The sequence below is a fragment of the Cryphonectria parasitica genome (genome assembly GCF_011745365.1).
Source record: "Cryphonectria parasitica EP155 unplaced genomic scaffold M406scaffold_2, whole genome shotgun sequence".
Taxonomy (NCBI): domain Eukaryota; kingdom Fungi; phylum Ascomycota; class Sordariomycetes; order Diaporthales; family Cryphonectriaceae; genus Cryphonectria; species Cryphonectria parasitica.
Window position 1 is genome coordinate 681,145 of NW_024468910.1, and position 19,841 is coordinate 700,985.

The 19,841-nt window shown below is 39.6% G+C and overlaps 1 protein-coding gene across 1 annotated transcript; it reads right to left on the minus strand.

Moving 5' to 3' along the window:
* Positions 1 to 2,216: 2,216 nt before the first annotated feature.
* Positions 2,217 to 2,486, minus strand: M406DRAFT_250937 (uncharacterized protein; the record flags this gene model as incomplete). The annotated part of the gene is made up of 1 exon (XM_040916730.1): positions 2,217 to 2,486. One exon carries the CDS (start codon positions 2,484 to 2,486, stop codon positions 2,217 to 2,219), a length of 270 nt encoding a protein of 89 aa, XP_040779269.1.
* Positions 2,487 to 19,841: the final 17,355 nt, after the last annotated feature.

Below are 19,841 nucleotides of genomic sequence, written 5' to 3' on the forward strand. Positions count from 1 at the left end.
AGAAAGCTTGTATTAAATAAGAGCATTCTTTTCGAGATAAGTTTCTGCAAGAATAATCTTCTCAGATTTCTTGATAAACTGAGTCTCGTAATGCAGGAAATACGCTCTGCAGTGGATAAGGAACTTATGCAGCGTCTTCTGATTGCCGTCGTACATAGCGGGTTTATCCATCTTGTATATCTTTCCAGCGCCACTGATGATTGCAGAGGTAAACTGCGCCTGCTGAGCCTATTAGGCTAGCTGAGCTTGTTAGTTAGCGATAGTAGCGCTCTGAGCCTGCTGTTGTTCGCGCAGATCCTGAATACGCTGGATAAGCTGATACATCTAGTTGACTAGTTCTTCCTGAGTAGGGGCGCGCGAGAACGAAGGGATTCCTGGAGGAGCCATCGTATTCCGTATTGCTCAAGAGGATAACACTGAACTGTTCTTGAACAAGAGTTGTCAAAATGTAATGAGCACTGCAGCAATCCGAAGATTCCTAAGTATACGAAGGGATTTATGCTAACAAGAGCGGTATTAAAGTATCAAGTTCTTGAATACGGAACCGTACAAGTCCTAATAAGCGATGCAAGTATTTACTGCCTTTGAGGCTACTCAGTATATAAAACTGAATACTTAGATTAACAACTGAAGAGCTATGTACTGAATCCATCTAATGGTAATGAACGTGTCCTTATATATTCAGCTCTTCAGTACGGCTCGTTGGGATCGCTGGCGAGCTCAGCGATTCAAGGTATGAAGCTCGTTGGGATCGCTGGCGAGCTCAACGATCCTCCCTCCTTTACAACCCTAACCCTGGGGTATGTAATCAATGCTTTGTCAGAACGTTGGATTCTTGATATCTGGTCCTTGTTACTCGTGACTTGTTTTCGTGACCTGCATGTTGGATGGGTCATAACAATTTCTCAGAATAATTATTGCTAATTACAGCATGCTAGAAGAAATAATCTCCAATAGAAACAGAAAATTCAACTCAAAGTTTTGAACTTTGCTTATAAAGCAGCTCAGAATATACTACAGAATATCTATAGCATTTCATCTGCAGACAAATGAATAAACAGAAAGAATAAATCAAATTATTAAGCAGTATCTTCAATATTATATTAATCAGAAACAGAATAACTAAATTAATCTATTATTTCTTATATAATTCGCTTATAATAGCGCAGATATAAGCATAATAAAGAAATCATTATTCTCTATATTCTATAGATATAATCTAATAGCTTATTACAAAGCATTGCTAGAAGCAGATGCAGAAGCTGCAAACAAAAGAATTAAAAAGATTAAAAAAGTTCAGAAAGAATTCTAATTAGAACTATAATTCATTCAGAAATGAATAATACAATATACAAACTTCAAAAGAATTGAGAAATTAATCTTACAGAAGAGAGATAAGATTTATCTACTTTGGAAAAATATTAAAACAATCAGATCCAGCAGCAAGCTCGATTATAAGAAGTTAGAACTATTCAAAATCTTGCAACAGATTTCCCTAGTTAATTACAAGTTAGTATTATCTTATAAAATGAAAATATATCTGATTTTCCACATTTCACTGCTAGAATCAGCAGCACAGGAAATACTAGCAGATGATACAGCAGAAGTAGAAAACAATGAATCAGAGTATGAGATAGAGAAAATCCTTAAATACAGAAGCATAGATAGCACAAGGGAATATCTTATCAAATGGAAAGATTATCTAGCAAGCGAAAATTCGTAGAAACTACAGAAAAACATTAAAAACGCTTAGAAAAAGATAATCGAATACTGGAAAAGGAAAGAAACCAGCGCCTAGAATGATCGCTCCGCCCCGAACTGAAACCCAGGAGCTTCAGAAATCTTACTCTCCAGGAAACCAGCGCCTAGAATGATCGCTCCGCCCCGAACTGAAACCCAGGAGCTTCAGAAATCTTACTCTTCAGGAAACCAGACCAGTTTACTACAGAATTCCCTATATCCACAGAATTCCAATCAAAGCTCTCAAAGAAAGAATCCCCAGCTATCACAGCAGCTTCCTCGAGAACCACCTCCTGCACAATCACAGCAGCACAGCGACGCTCGGCCTTACGCTCTTCAGCCTCCATGCAGTCCAATTCCTCTATGCGAGTAATGCTACAGCGTAGAGCACATTTCATCTTCTCAAACCACATCCACTTCTATTAATACAGACAGAGAAGCTCGGTCTCCTTCCTCTCAATCTCATCCTCCAACTTTCAATGTTGGATAGCAATATTGCAAAGCTTCTCGGAAGAGGAATCTATAACATCGTACTTGGAGCAATCTAGGCGAATATATTTGATGCAACGAGAAGAGTCTCCGGAAAATACCTTGCAGAACTCAAAACCGCGCTCTTTGCAGTAAGAACAGATGAGCATCTCAACAAAATTCTCCAGAAGGCGAGAAACCAGGAGATTTCGGTTGTAGGTACTTTTTGGAACAGAGAAGGGTTTGCAAATGCGAGATTTGTTGACTCTGCTCAACATGATGAATCAGGAAAGCATGAAGTATAACAAGAAGAATAGCTGAGAGAACTTACAGAAAATCATTAGGAACAACGATCCATAGAAGAGAGATGATGTTATAATCCATCCAACATGCAGATCACGAATCATGCTCAGCTAACAGAAGAACCAGATATCATAACTCAACATCAGAACAGCTAATAAGGATTATATAATCCAGAGTTAGAATTACTAGCGCAACTATATTAGCTATGAACATAGTTAACAGAGTCAGAAGATAACTATGAGAAATTAGAATATAGTTATCATAGTTAGAACTGAAGAGCTGGATATATAAGAATACGCTTATTATCATGAGATAGATCATGAGTATATAGCTCTTCAGTTATCAATCTAAGTATCAGATTACTCCCCTACTCTGATAGCTCCAAAGGTAGTGAACACTTATACAGTTATCTCAGTTGTATTTCCGTATTCAAAGCCTATACTTAGCATCGCTCTTGTTAGCATAAACCCTTTATGTACTTTGGAATCTTCGGATTACTGCAGTGCTCATTACACTAGCTCTCGAGTATCTTTCTGAACCTTCAGGATCCTCTGAGCAAAGTGCCTAAGCTCTGAATAGCTTGGTGCAAGCCCTAGGCTTTCCTGAACAAGAATCCATTCAGCCAACTTCTTTTCCTGAGGAAAGGAGAGCTTTTGCTGATGTTGATGAGCTGTTTGATGCGATTCTCTTCCTGCCAGGCGATGAAGAAGAGTAGTCCTCGGGATCCCGTATTCGCGTGCGGCTCGTTTCTGAGACCAGCCTTTTTTAACAGCCTCGACGGCCTGGGCTACCTCACACTCGGTATATGACTTCATTATTGTCGTATGAAGGCCCTGTAAAAAGATGAAGTTATTCGGATAAGAATTGGTTGAGAAAAGATTATAAAAGTAAAGGTGGTGGAAATGGCGGTGTGGCTGGCCAGAGGTGTCCACAAGGGGGGGGTGTCCACAAGGGGGTGCTTCGACTTATCAGCTTTGGCAACCAATTAAACTGGAGCTTGCATTCTTTACACTCTACTAATGGAGTTCAGATCATTTATGCTCCACGAAAGGTATCAATAGACGATGTTTTGCTAAAGCTTCCCATTACTACGAACTACACGATTACCTCAGGACCTGATCTCCCTAGATCGATGTATAACTCTATTGCAGCACAACTTTTCTTCATTGAGCTGTTTGAGCAGCCATGCCTTGCTACCTCGGCATTCTGCATTCTATACCTGCAATGCAGGCTTATTCGCAGCTCAGGGCTGCATAGTTTCTTGATGCAAATCAAGGATAGTATAATCTATTTCCGAGGCGATGAACAAACAGTCCGCGCTGCAAGACTTCTCCCTCGTGGTCAGCTTGCGCAGGACCAGTTTAGCCGGATGATTAAGGTACAGGTCTCGTCTCTGCAGTTGCAGATCTGGGTTAGCATTGACATAAATACTGCTGGAAGCTCATGGAATATAAGCAATTGCTCATATGAACTAGACCAGCTGATACAAGACCAGGGAGTGGATTGTATATTCAGCCATAGTGATTACAGAAAAAGAAGGATTAATAGCAACTCAATAAGCAAGATACAATTAAGGCTTCAGATTGAACAATTACAGGATACAATGAATTCAATATAACCAGAAAAATTCGAAAGCCACTTCGGAACACTTTGAAGCCGGTAAATCCAAGGAGCCCATCGCTAACCTGAAGAGCCCTGCTGAAGCCCTAACTCTGCAGAGAGACGTGCTTCATGAGAATAAGAGTTAGGAGGAGATTTATCAGGAAGCTTTGGAAAAGGCCAAGCTGAAGGCTGGGAAGGGTGAGAGCAGGGATTCATAGAAGGGGAAACAGGCGTATAGGGCATGGCACTTGAAACAGGAAAAAGCCTGTGCGAAAATTGATGCAATTCTCTCAACCCCCACCTCAGGAATGAGCTGCTTCTCACATTGCTCAACTCTTAGCAGCCACTCTGTGCAAGCAGCGGCGGCCTTATTGTTATTTCGCTTGCCATTCTCTGTGACTTGAGCACCTTTGACAGAGACCTGACTGCATTCCCTTGCAGATGGAGTGATATTCAGCCTCTGTTGTAGACAGCATCATGCGGTCCGTACATCCGTCTTGCACGCCAGTTGGCCGCGCCATTGCTTATCTGAACGGCGACGCCGTACGTTGAACGGCCCGTCGCCTTGTCTCCTTTCCAATCAGAGTTCACCCATAGGGATAAGGATGTTCTATCCTCAACCCTTGCCGCCTCATTGCTGAACGCTTCGCTGTCCCAGTGTACTTAGGGAAAGGCCACGTCCTTATCCCCGATCTTGAGGCCGAGGTATCTGGTGCGCTGGTATAGTGGTGAACCAGAACTAGGGCGCCGTCGCCCTCGAAAGAAAAAGGGACAAACAGCTGCCGAAGCAATGGGCAAGGGCTCGTGCAACCCAAGCGTGCCTGTGCAGATGAGGACAGCAAACTAAGGCCACACGGGCACAAGAACAGGGTGAAAAACCTGTCTTAGACCTGTCCAAAGGATTCAAAATTGAAAAGAAGAGAAAGGATGCTTCATTGTTGCTTATAGCTAAAGAATTTGAAAAGTAGGTGGTATCCTTTATATGTATAAGGACCCTTGACTCACTGTACTCCATGTCCTACAGACTACCACTCTGGCCACTACAACAGTCCTTCCCCAGCAATTTTCTTCCAAAGTTGTAACAAGTCCAATGGTGTATCAGATCTAATCAGAGGGAGATGAAGTAAAGAAATAAAGAATTCATTGCAAACTGCTAAAGGAAATACTGCAAACCAAACCATCCTCCCCAATTCAACTCTTATACTTCTTCCTATTGCTTGAGCTATTATTCAAATCAATGCAGGAGTATCAGTATCCATCTTCAGTTCATTTGTAATACGGGCATGATCTGGATAGATCCTAACGCTAATCTCTTCTCTGTTTCCGTTTGCTTTCAAACTCCGCTCGAGCAGCAGCAGCAGCAGCAGTTCTTTCCTGATTCTGCATCCTCACTCGACGGATTCTTTCGCAATTCGCTTCATACATATCCATCTTGATAGCATAATCAAACTCTATTCAGTTCGGAGAACCTACTGAGAGCCTGATAGGGTTAAGGCTATGAAGCTCATTCTATAGAGGCATACGAGGCTTCTGAGGTTTATCAGGAAAACTGGGAGGCATGATGTTGCTGCTTCTCAGTCTCTGATGCAATGGGGCTTCAGTAGCATGTTCAGGCTTAGCTGTTTGCTGTATTGATAGGTTGATTGTTGGTTCTGGATCAATAGGCGTTTCTCGAGGTGAAGAGGAGTAAGGATTGGTAGGAGTTCCGGATAGGAATCGACTTAACTCTGAGCTGATACTACGTTCTCTTGATAAATGCAAGATCAGGCTAGCTGGAGCTATGCTCTCTCGGAACTGTTGTCTTGATGGAACTAGGCTGGGTGCTCTACTCGCTCTGAAATCCTCCAGAGCAAAGGCTGATATATTCCTTCTCATTCTATCGAGATTGCCTTCAATAGATAGTTTAGGCAAGTCTGCAACTCCTTTCACAAAGAAGGTAACATTCAGCTTGTAAGTTATATTCAGTATTTCACCAGCTTCTACTTGTACAGCCTTGTATTCTTGAAGTAAAGCACTTCTTCTTAATGGCTAATCAGGATATCGTATATAGTTGCTATATCCCAGCTCATAGAAGAAAGCTTAGCAGTGCAGGCTCATTATAGCTATCTCTGCACCCCATTCTTCCATATTTTGTGTAGTCTCTCTATAGTTAAGATAAAGAGCTTGCCTCCAGTCTGAACAGCTACTAGATGATTGGTAGAAATCAGTAGATTCCAGAATTCAAAGGCGAAACAGTTCGATTGTATAGAGCAGAGCTGCATTCGAATCATTATCTAGCAGCATAGTTGGAACATTCTCGAAATCCCAATCCTGATTGGCTCTAGCATTCCTGAGCTAACTATTCAGATAATGCTTGCTTGTATAAGCTAGTAGGATATTGCTGGATTTGTATATAGCAATGTAAAATCCTTTTTCAGTTTTCATATCGAGTTAAGATAGAGCACAAGCTGAAGTTGCTGTATTGACTGAGAGAAGAACCCATAGGCGCCTCTGTCTAGCCTTATATCTGAGCAGATCCTGCTTATTAAGAATATCAGGAGAGCTAGATGAATGGGCTATCAATGGAATATGAAGGCATCCTATCAAGAATACGTTTTGTTGGTTGTACTGAGCGTAATAACGAAAAGCAGCTATAGCGTGCTGCAAACTAATATCTTAAGGAACTCTTGCATCTAAGAATCCAACTAGATTATAGATATCGAGAAGGTATCTGGAAGGATTAGCGCTGAAGATCGTAGGCAAATACAACTTGCAAGGGAGCAACTCTGGGAAGTACTTCTCGACGAGTCCTGCTGCTAGATGATTTTCTTCATCCCTTAGACTGAAGTAGGGCGGATGATTCTTGATTACTTCAGTTAGGTACAGCGCTCTGGGAAAAACAGTCCGAAAGCAGTAGGCTTTGATCATCCAGTTCCCTCAGCTATGCTGGATAGGTGGGAACAGAGAGTACTTGAATTCGGCTATTGCTGCTGAGTTGAAAGGAAAGTGAAAAGAAAAGAACAGCTTTATCGGAAGGTAAGCAATTGCGAGAGGGGTTTGCAAAGGTATAAAGTTAAGGGACTGAGAGGATGTTGACTGAGAAAGAAAGGTAGAGAAGAATGCAGCTTCAGCTTGAGGATCTGTTAAGGAAGATGATGTTATATAAGCAGAGCAGTTAACAATTTGCTCTGATATCAGTATACAGATCTGGAGCAGCGTTAATGAGGAAGAAAAAGGGTGTATATATGCTTGAAAAAGGTGGTTGTAAAGAGGTTGAAGGAGGAAGAAGAATAGCTAGCTGCGAGTATGGATGGAATGGCTAATTTATCTTATCTAGCAACTATCCAAGTAATTCACTGCTTTCCGTTTGTTACAAGGCAAACAGCTTTATCCTTGGCTAGATAGGAGCTATTCAGCAACAGACCGGATAGAAAGCGTGGTAACTCAGTTGAGTATATTTGTTACCTATTGCTATCTCATCAACCTTCAGCAAACTGTTCAACAATCTCTTCCTCAGTTCACCTTACCTTTCAATTCATCCTTCATACAACAACTTCTCCTTCTATCAACCTTCTCTTGCCCAGCTCTGCAATATACTCAAGATGTCTCGAATCGTTACCAATGCTGTTTTCTCTTCGCAGGTAAACACTGCTTCTCAAAAAGTTAATAAGATCTGGATCTGGTTTTCTTCTTCGATTCCTCCTTCTCAGAGCAGCAACTATTACTAGCTCAAGAATGTTCATATCAACTTCCTTAACATTACAGACTTCAATATTATCAAGGGAGATCTTGGCTTAATATACGCTTCTTGGGATATTCAAGGCGATATCATGTTTTGGAACAACTCACTGCCAAGCCCTGGCTTTGCTGCTCATTTCGCAAGGCTGAATAATAAGGATTCTATCAAACTGAATCCTATTGTAGTATGTAAAGCCGGTTGGAAGCTCTTCAGCGAGTACCTTACTCGCATCTTCTCCCGATCTGAGCGAGTAAATTCTCTTCTTATTCAGTTCTATGATCAGCATAATCTAGTTTCTTGCGATTGCTGCTCCCGTCGATACGCTACTGCTTGCATGCTTATATAGAAGCAGCAGATCAATATTAACTAGCTTTTTCTAGAATGCATCTCAATGGAGAGCTTCTTCAATAGAAAGTATAGCAACTGCATTTATTATGCAGAGTTTGGGTATAACTATACCAAAGACTTTTCTTGTATCAAAGAGCGCAATATATAAGTAAGATTTCTATTCTAATATTCTTAACTAGGTTTGAGCATATACTAATTATTATTCTTCTTGCAGCATTAGCACTTATTTTACTAACTCAGCTCTTGATGTATAATCGAGATAGATTCTCAAATCAACTCCAATGCTGATATTAAGCGTATTATTAAAGCTCAATACAAGCTTATGCAGAATAAAGATATTGCATATAATCAGATTAAATGAATTCTTCTTATACTAAGAAAATGGTATTCACAGGATACTATAAGTCTCATAACCAACTATGATTGCGATGCTCAAGAAGATTACTGCTAACTTTATCTGCATAGATTAGCAAGAAGAGTACTGCTTCTTCTGCTCCCAAGAAGGGAGTATCTGAGTCTAAGCAAGCAGCTCTATAATCTGTATCTCGCAGCAAGGATAAAGGCAAGAGCAAGGCTGTAGTAGGATCTCGTGTTGAGAAACGAGCTAAATTCGTTCAGTTTCAAGATTCTTCCTCTGTTTTTAACAACGATTCTTCAGCGGATGATATGGATAATATAGATCTGAATAGAATAAGAAGAGAGCTATCGGATGATATTTACGGATATTCCGGTAATAAGAATAATGTATAAAAGTAAGGGGTTTCTATAGATTGCAGTATTTCTTCAGCGCTCTGCATTTTTCATGCATTGCATTCCAATATACTGCAATTTTTGAACAACGAAAATAGCTTCAGAGCTGATCAACATGCTCTGTACTGGGTGCTTTGAAATTTTTAGATGGGTTTACAGTATTCTGTAGCAAGTAGTAGCAGATAATACTTCATCCCTCCTTCTCCAGCAAAACATATAAGATGAAATAGGAAAGATGAAAAGAAAATGTATTTTGCAAACAAAAAGGAAATATGAACAGAAAGAAATCAATCTCCTCTACGAGCTAGGAATGCTGATTTAGTTGGAATTGATATAAACATCTTACTTCTATCTGCTTTCTCCTGTTCTCATCTCTCCTTCTCTATTGCCTGTGTAAAATGTTCACTATTACTAACTCCATTTCCATTCTCAGCATTATCATCCGCTTCAGTTGCTAGATTAACAGTCTCTGGATCAGAACTGGTCTAGCCAGGCGTAAGATTGTGCTCAATGATATCTGGAATCCAGAATATAGCGTTGTCGCTTAAATCTGCTTCCTGAACTTCGAGGATATTATTGTCTGGTTCCTCTTGCTAGAAAGCTCTTATCGAATCCAGCTTTTCTGCTAATAGTTAGCCAGATTGAAGCTCGATATCTTCTTCCCAGAGCATGAGCATCTCGGATTCCCAAATGCTATCTATATTCTGCACGAACTTTTTGAGATTGGTAGCTGAATATGTGCCTTTTAGCAGAACTCTGTCTGTAATCTTGAGCTCATAAGCATGTTTGTCTAGGATCTGAGCAATTAGGTATGAACTCTTCTACTTATAAGAGATCTTAGCATTATGTAAGTAGCTCATTTTCCGGATGTGATTATAGATAAGCACAAGATCTTCAATATTCAGTCGAGATTTTCGTACTAGATTCTGCATTTGATTTTTAGCTGCAATCTTTTAACAGTATGCCTGAATAGCTTCAATTGCTTTCTGCATATTATCTTCTTTAGCTGCAATCATTCTTAACTGCATTTTAAATGCTTTCTGAGGGGATTAGTCTTCAGTTTATATAAGAACTCTCTACATCGGGATTTCAGTTTCAATTGGGATAAGCAGCTTCCAACCGAAAATCAAATAGAAGAGGCTATATCTATGCAACTGGCGGATTGTAGTTCTTTTAGCGAAGAGTGCAAATCTCAAGTATTACCTCCATTTTCAGAATTAAGCATTAGCTAGCTTAGCAAGGGCACTTGCTAAGGAAAGATGATTAGCTTCTACTTGTTTTTGAGCATAGGGATTATAACTGGAGATCTGAACAAGCAGGATCCCAAGAGCTCTGATGGTCTTAGCTATCTCAGCCTTGTTTTCTGGTTCTCTATTAACAGTAATTTTGAGAGAGCATCTGAATATAAGAATGATTTCTTTCAAAATGAACTTCCTTATTTCTGCAGCTGTAGCTTTCTTGAGAGGTCTTGCAAGCATATAGCTGGTTAGATTACAGCAAGCTTCTGCAAGGTATCTGTAACTGCTATTCTCAGCTATATGTTGAATGTTGATGCTAATCCTTGTAAAGGGTTAACTTGGAAGGATCGGAATCACTTCTTTCTTTCACATCTTTGAATTGAATTTTGTATACTTCTTGCAATCCGAGATAGCATTAGCTATATCTATTCAGAGATCTCTTCAGTAGTAAAGTTGCTTGATACGAGCTACTATAGAATCTCAATCTCAATATCCAAACTTAGCATAATATTCTCTAATGATTCAGCAATGAAGATTAGAATTATCTACTATCCATTAGCATAAGAGTTTCGCACTAGCGCAGCGCTACAGAGCTTAATCAAATACTTGATGCTTTAATGCCTCTACTATAAAGTTCTTGCAATCTCTCTTGAAAAGTTTTGATGAAATGATCCCGTAGCATAAGAACTCTGCATACTGTTTCAACTATTCCATCTACTAAAGAGTTAGATTTAGCAGCAGTACTAGATTAGCTCCATCTGAATTCATGCTATTAAGCTGAGCATTATACTAGTTCTCAATATTGCTATCTTCATCTTTCTTAGATAGCATTGAGTATGAAGATCGAGAAAGAGCATCAGCTACAGGATTCTTTGACTCGGAAATGTGTTTGATAGTAAAGTCAAACATCTTGATTACTGCTATCCATTTATTCAGAAGAGCACTGGGTATATCGTTCATTCCTTTATTGAGTTGGTTTACCAGAATATGAGTATTAGTTTCCAAAATGAAATAGCAACTATAAAGATGCTGCTGAAGAGATTGTAGAGTACAGAAGATAGTGCGATACTCTTTCTTGGTAGCATTATACTTCTATGCTGCAACTATCCAGATTCTGCTAACAAAATATGCTAGCTTTCGTTTATTCTCTATTATCTGCATCAGTACAGCGCTCCAGCTCAACAAGCTTGCATCTATTATAAGAACGATCTTCTCAGCATTAGTGCTGTAATTAATTGAAATGATGATTGAACGAGATGTGAGTATCTGGATAAGTGTGGCAACAGCTTCTTTCTATTTCTTCTCCTATCTTTACGCAGCATCTTTCTTGAGAAGATCGTAGAGTGATTGGGCAATGATTGCAAAGTTCTAAATCCAAGCTGCATAATAAACAACCAGTTCGATGAAAGAGCAAACGTTCTTGATATCCTTGTATTCTGTCCAGGCTAGAAGCTTTTCCATCTTCCTGTTCTGAGGTTGTTATCCGCTGGAACTGACAACATAATCAATCATATCGATTTTCATTCAGCACTATTCTAACTTGAATGCTGAGATTGTAGCTTTAGCTAGCTCTGCATTTATAAGAATCTTGTTAAGATTTCCGATGTGCTCAGCAATATATCTATGCATTCCGAGAAAGCTCGGAACCTCTTCATTTCCATAGGTTGTTGTAGAACTACGAACAGGAATGTTATTGAGGAAAGGCTGGCATATATGAGGAATAAGATCATACAGAAGTCTAACCATTATCCTTATAAACTGAGCAATAGAGTTGGTAGCACTCTGGAATAGAGTATATATCCTGAACAGGCTTAAGAGCGTTGAGAAGGTTGTTATATCCCTGCTGTTAGGATGCAGTCGCACTTAGTTGTACTCGGAAAAGAAGTTGAGCAGTGAAAGAACCTTGCATATAGCGAATTCCTCCGAGAATTCATCTGAGGCAGGCAGCATGAAGGCATTCTTGAAGCTGTGCTTGTTGTACTTTTGAGCATTATTGATTAAGCGTAAGCTACTATCCTTTTTGATAATCAGAAATCAGTTGTTTCTGTATGATGCATGGCTTTTCTCAATGATCTCCCGCCTGATACATTGTTTCAGAAGCTTTATCAGCTTTAGCTTGAGAGCATTAGGGATTGGAATGTGCCTTGCTTGAAAGACTTCGTAGAGTACAGTTCTGATTTCTTGCAAGGGAGCTACTTTCTCAATGATCTTTCCAATCTCAGTAAAGTCCCATGCAAGGGCTTTGATCCTGTTTCTCAATATGTGTTTGAACATTTCCTTCTCAGCTTTAGAAAACCCTTCATAGTTTTTCTCTTGCATAGCAGCCCATCGATCAGATCTCAGGCGCTAATCAGGATTCAGATCGCTGAACTTGGATTCAATTTACTTATCATACTTGGTAGGCTTTGTGGATCGCTGAGCTCATCTCATCTCCTCAATCTTAGCAAGCTTCTACTCAATCGTCCCTTCCGGTACTAAATCATTAGGCTGGGAATCATTAATTGGCTTAATCTTCTTATCTTTGAGCTTGTAAAGAGTATTAACCAGGCCTAAAACATCTTTTCTTTCCTTCTCCACACAATGTGGCTAGCGTGAATAGCGCTGGCTGCTGTGCATTTCATACAAGCAAGACTCTCGGATTGCTCCTTCCTTATTTACTATGGAGCAACCCTTCTTCAACTTCCTTCTCATCAGTTCTACTATTAACTCGTTCACAACAGCCGCAATATCTCGTTCAGATATGAACATCACAGCTATATCTCTCTCCTCCAACAACATCTACTCTGGGACGACTTCTCTGCTAACAGCCCTGCATTCCTCAGGATGGCTGCTAGCACTCAGTTTTTTGGTGTGGTTCTGTGTGAACTCTCTCCTTCAAGGAGTTTCTGACTGCTGATTGTGATAATCAGTTGTACTTCTCCAAAAGCGAAGCTCGTACGGAGAAATCTGGGGATGGAGTGATTAAAGAAAAGCTTGATCTGCATTACAAATAGCATTCCTAACAGTACAGAATGATTTGGCAATATCAATCTGTTGTTGATAATATAGAATATCATCTGTTCAGAGAAGCTGCTACAGAAAATATCGGTTTCAAGAATTTCAATAAGCGCTATATCTGATCTATTGTATGTATATAAGATAATATTCGATGTTAGCATATAAGATAAGCGCATGCTCGAATACAGAGAGAGAGCTATCAAGCTCATTTCAGCACCTGTATCCAGCATTGCTCGTACAGATTCATTCTCTTTACCTCTCAGCTGCAGAGAGATGTATGCTATCGGAGCGATGCTTCTATCTCGGATGCTGCTGAGAGCAGTCATGAAAGCTATTATAGGAGGAAATGAGGATTTGTTGAAAGCTCAAATCATATTAACAGTAGGCTTGATATAGCCAGATTTAGCAATAAGAGATAAAGCTTGAACTGCGAGTAGTTGAGCTAGTCTCGAAAGATACTCAGTAATATCCCAAGTGTTGATAATCTAATTATCAATAAGCTCTTCAGGCTGGGAAAGCGTCGAGATTCCGGGTTTATGCTGCAATAAATTGGCTGATCCAGCAGTATCTACCTTATACAGGTTCGAGCTGGTTTGATTATCAAGATCAATAACTTTTCGAGCTCCAGAGCTAACTCCTTGAAAACTATGAATCAGATGAGCTCCTCATCCTAGTAATATAACTGTTATCTCTCAGCCTGAGATCTTCAATGAGTGATTTAGGAACTGATTCAGAAGCTTGTTACTAATAGCCTGAATTGTTAGCTCTCTATCTAGACTGTTGGATTGCTTGTTGAATTCCTCTGGTCCAATATTCCCGAAATGTATAGAGATCTCAACAGTTCTCATACTTGCATCTCCTCCAACCTCATCATCATCATACCCAGCCTTCCTAATACAGCACTTCTTTGCTTTACTCGCATTTATCTGAGCTTGAACAGATCCAATACCTACAGCATTGATGCTGAGAAGCTTTAGTAGATACAATTCAGCTTGAGCTGAAGTGAGATATAACTTCCCTACTTGAATCTCACTAGCATTGCTAAGGATCTCAATATTATTAGTCCTATACTGATTGTTGCATCTGAGAACGGAATCGGTCTCTTCCCACAGTATCTTATTCTTAGCTATCTCAGAGTCTCTACGCTATTTCTCATCCTCTTGAATCAGGCTAATATATCGAGAGATCCAAAAATCCTCAACACCCTTCAGCTGCTGATCCTTACAGAGACTGAGAATCAGACGGATTATACCGCCTTTGGAATTATCTCGAGCGGATATAATCTAGCTATATAATACTGGTTTTAATCTAGAGTTCAGAAACTCCGAATGATTGCTAAGATGCCACTCTAGCTTCGCTAATGCTAGAGCATAGCAAATGCTATAGTTCATAATAGTACGGAGTTCTATGCATTCATAAGCTTTATAGAACTTCAATCTACAGCTGTAGCATCTGTATAGAGTTCTATCCTTCTTCAGAATTTCATTGATCTCCGCTTGTTATACTTCAGAGTACTGCTTCCCTTCGTTCTCCGGACTTGTGTAGGTAATACTCATCTGTAAGGAATTTGCATTCCCCTGGAAAGGATTTCTCGCAGAAACAGTTTGGAAATGCTTGATTAGTTGTAAGATCTCCTGTAGAGCTTTGGTTTGATTATACGAAACATTCTGCATCTGTCTGAGAGCATTAGTCTGCAGCTTTAAGAATTTTGCTATTGCAATTTAATCAATACGGAATTGCTCCATCATTAAAGCTAACTAGTTGTATCCTTAGTTGCTCTTCTAAGCAGATTTAGCCTTTAAGATCTGCTTAATCAGTTCAGGCTAAGCTTGCTAATTACAAATTAACTATTAAAGCAGTTAATAGTATGATAGCTCTACTGCTTGTTCCAACGGATTCATCGGTTGACTGGGAGCACTATGCATTGGATGTAGAACAGAAACAGGCTGTATCTGGTCAAGGACTAGCTGAGGTAGAGGTATAGAAGGACTTTGGAATTGAGCCTGTTGATAAAGTTGAAGATTAGTAGCACTGGAAGCAAGTTAGTCTTGAGTCTCCTTCTGAAGTGCTTCACAATAAACCTCCAACAGCTTTTTCATAAGATAAGGCTACTTCTTGTTGCTAACGCTTTCAGCAGTAATACTATAGTTAGCTTGGAAGCGCTTAATCCAGATTGAAAAGAGCTTCATCCATGCTTCTGCCACAGATTGACTATCTCTGATCTTAAGACAAGTGAGAGCATTATTATAATCTACAATGAATGATCAGAGGCTAACAGCATTAGTAATGAAACGGTTGTTGATGATATTCAGACGCTCCTGCTCGGAGATATACGCCTGGAGATGATTCCAAGGATGATAAGCAACCAACAGTCGCTTCTTCTATTCATTCCAAGTTTTAGCGCTTGTAGTAAATCTCTCCACTTCTCCAGCAACGATTATATCTGTATAGAAGCCTTTCATGAAGTTGAGTACTTGAGTATCATCAATCCCTTTGATCTGATGCTATCAGTTGAATCGCTTCAGCTACAAGGAGACTTTCACACGAGCAAACAACATCAACCCACCACCAGCAAGCTTACTGTAGGAGGGGAATCTGAAGTTCTGACTATAGTGGTTGTTGGCCAGATAGTCAGCTGAACTGAGTATCTGATTAGAAGAGCTCTCAGACGTAAAGGCTATCTTCCCTCTTAGTTGTTGCTTCCTCCGATGTTTCTTTGCCTTCCTAGTTCGAGGTCCTTGAGTTGAGAGCGCTACAGCCGGAATGCCTTCCGTATCCTGCAGAAAACAATACTGTAGAGGTCGAGAGGGTTCAGATGCTTGAGGGAGGTTCAGTCTGTGAGTAGAGCGTGCATAAGGTTTGTCTTGTGATAAATAACAAAGGATTGAGTTAGCTGTTCTGTGCTGCACTAGAATTTTCTTTATCAATAGTCCTGCTAATCAATGGAGGCATTTCTGACTAGGTATAAGGCGTCGATTAAAGTTTAATATCGGATGATATCGTCGTAATTCTTAACTTCTATTCCTCGTATGCACTAACAGTTCCTTATCTTCACCTCTCTGTGTTCTTTGCTTTTGGGATAATGCAATCAGCAAGCTTTTAATCCAAAGGATCAATGTAGCTAGACGTGTCCAGGTAGAGCGTGCTGATCGGACTATTGCAAGGAGCACAGACCTTGTTAATCATACCACTTTTCTCCGCAGAATACCATCCACCAAAAGCATCCCACTTTGTAATTTAACCATGAACCCACATCCAACATGGTTAAACTTTCCACTGCAGCTTGTACAGGTCTAAGCTGTATCAGCTTCTGTGTAGGATTGTTGATTAATGTGGGAAATGTTGGAAAAAGGAATTCGTTTCTTCATAATATTAGCTTGCAGGCTCAATATATCGTTTACCAGCTTACGATCAGAACTCACATCACTCCTCCTCTGTTCACCCATCTTCTCTCTACGAGAGATCTCAGGCATAACCCAGAGTCCAGATATGATGCACAGCCTGTTGTATAAGCATGATAGATAAAGGAAATAAAAGAGCTTAGCAGGGAAAAAGAGTGCGCCCGTCCATAGGGTAAACTTGCTGCTCTTACTGATTCTCACGAACTGTGATGCAAACAGCCCTGAGCTACCAGCCTGAACAGCTAAGTCTACACTCACCGCACCATTGAACCAGAACTAGGGCGCTGTCGCCCTCGAAAGAAAAAGGGACAAACAGCTGCCGAAGCAATGGGCAAGGGCTCGTGCAACCCAAGCGTGCCTGTGCAGATGAGGACAGCAAACTAAGGCCACACGGGCACAAGAACAGGGTGAAAAACCTGTCTTAGACCTGTCCAAAGGGTTCAAAATTGAAAAGAAGAGAAAGGATGCTTCATTGTTGCTTATAGCTAAAGAATTTGAAAAGTGGGTGGTATCCTTTATATGTATGAGGACCCTTGACCCACTGTACTCCATGTCCCACGGACTACCACCCTGGCCACCACAACAGTGGTATCTGTGCTTGAGAAGTGCTTGGTTTTCAGACGACGGACTGTGGCTGTATCTCGAGGTTACAGATAGCGGGAGGGAAATATCCGGCCTTGTTTGAGTCATTGAATACATCAGGGGGAAATTGCCTGATTGATACTCTGTGATGGCCTTGCTTGAGGCCTGGCCATTGTATGGCTTAGCTAGAGCTAGGGATCCTGAGGCAAACGGAATAGGTGATGGCTTCACATCCTCATAGCGCCCTAGTTCTGATTTCAATGTGGCAGCTTCTAGAGAATTAAGCTCGAAGAATGTATTCACATACTCTACTTGCATGCTTAGAAGACTTCCTGATTTTAATACTACTGTAGCAAAAGGTAGCTAAATGGGGCTACCGAACGGAATAAAATTGCTGATTGCAAGGGATAAAAAGAGAGCTCTCAGACCTCAAGTTAATCTCTCTTGAAATACATGTAATAATTAATCTATAATATTTCAAGAGCTATTTATAACATTAATAAATAAAACTCTTATTACAAAAAGTTAATTATTTCATATAATTACAAGTACTAATATTAGACAAACTTATATTACTCTTGTATTTTTTATTCACGAATTGAGAAAGATTATAAGTTCCGATCAACTCTGATTCTTCTTATTCTAGCTCTGCTATTCAAAACAGAAGCAGTTCAGCAATCTCTGAAAGCTTCTGCTTCATAGCAATATTCAAAGTTGTTATGCTATCTTCATTCGCCTGCTCTGAATCAGCTCCATGCTTTAATAGCAGCTGCATACAATCAGTATTTTCATAACGGATAGCTATAACAAGCAGTGTATCTTTATATAAGTTTGTGCTGTTTATATTTTTTAAGCAAAGCTCTCAAGCTTCAGAGCAGTCTTCCAAAAGGAGCTGCAGAAGCATATGGCCTTCAGTCGTATTTTTTGCTGAAAGATGGAGTGCTGTATCTCCTAAACAATCCTGCTGAAGCAAGTCAATGCTAGTATGCAGCAAAAGCTTCACAATATCCTTTTTATTATTCTAAAAACGCTCTATGAGTATACGGAGAACAAAGTGAAATATTGCATCGCCATCATCGTAAGAAATTGGAATATTGAAATCCATATCGCTATTGAACAGCAAGAGCTGCAGCATTTCTAACCCGCACAAACATACATCGAAGAACACTCATGTTTGCGGCTTTATCAGCACGATTTTCAAATCAAGCAGCAGCTGAACCTTTTCAATATCCCTAGCTAGGATAGCAGATGCAAGAGCTGCTGATTCTGCATCTGTCTTTCGGCTATCTTCGAGGAATAGCGAAGAAGAGCTATAGCAGGAAAAGCATAATGTTGCAGGAGAGCCTGATAAATGAGATAATATCAGTAACATAAGCGAGTCCATGGCGTTTAAGAACGAAATGAACAAGCAGAAAAAAATAAATGCTGTGCTATTTGCTTAAAACTTTATAAATTCTGCTAAATTTATACTATATTTATATTACTTTTTTGTATATCAATATGCTATTAGATATAATCAAGAAGACATGAATATATAGCTTTTATAAATAGATACGCTTATTGGAATAAGCAGCTCCTTTAATTCGGAAAACATATTTTGTAAACTCAGCTGAAGTACTATCTTTGAAAAGAGGAATCTGTAAATCTGCTAAATTCTATAATTCGAAATAATAGCTAAAAAAAGCAATTTGTTTTTAAAATAATACTGCAGTACTAACACTACTAATACTATTAATAAATAATAGCAATAGCTGTAGCTATTTCTTGAAGATTAAATTAACATATAAACAACAGATGCATTTGATTCGAGGAGTATAGAATTCTATAAAGCGCAATTAGGAAATCCAAACCATTATTGAGATACAAAATGGGATCTGAGCTTATGAATATTACTTTTTGCTCAAATCAGATATTAAACTTTGAACATATTGGAACAATATGACTGTTTTTTCTATATATGCAATAGGTTTTACTAAAGCAAAGTACTCATTTTCCGGCTGCTATTTACATTGAATCAGAACTAGGGCGCCGTCGCTCTCGAAAGAAAAAAAAAGGAACAAACAGCTGCCGAAGCAATGAGCAAGAGCTCGTGCAACTCAAGCGTGCTTGTACAGATGAGGACAGCAAACTAAAGCCACACGAGCGCAAGAACAGGGTGAAAAACCTGTCTTAGACCTGTTCAAAGGGTTCAAAATTGAAAAGAAGAGAAAGGATGCTTGCTTGTTTTTTTTATAGCTAAAGAATTTAAAAAGTGAGTGATATCCTTTATATGTATGAGGACCCTTAACCCACTGTACTCCATGTCTCACGGACTACCACCCTAGCCACCACAACAACATATAAACTATATATTTTCAAAAGTATATCAGAATCAATTAAAATATACAAAGTTTGAAATTAAGGTCTACTATATGTGAGTTCCGAAATTACTTAAATTTCAAATTTGAAATTTAGTTACTACTTTATTATTATAACCCATCCAGTATGCAAGTCACAGGAAAGACCCGGCCAACAAAGAACCAGGTATCGCAACTCAGTGTCGGACAACAGACAGTATTACATAACCAGGGTTAGGGTTATAATGGTTGCACAGTCAAAGAAGTTAACGATCGACTCTGTTAACCAGTTGAAGAAGTCAATAACCGACTCTGTCAACCCCTACTGAAGAGCTGAATATATAAGAATACATTCATT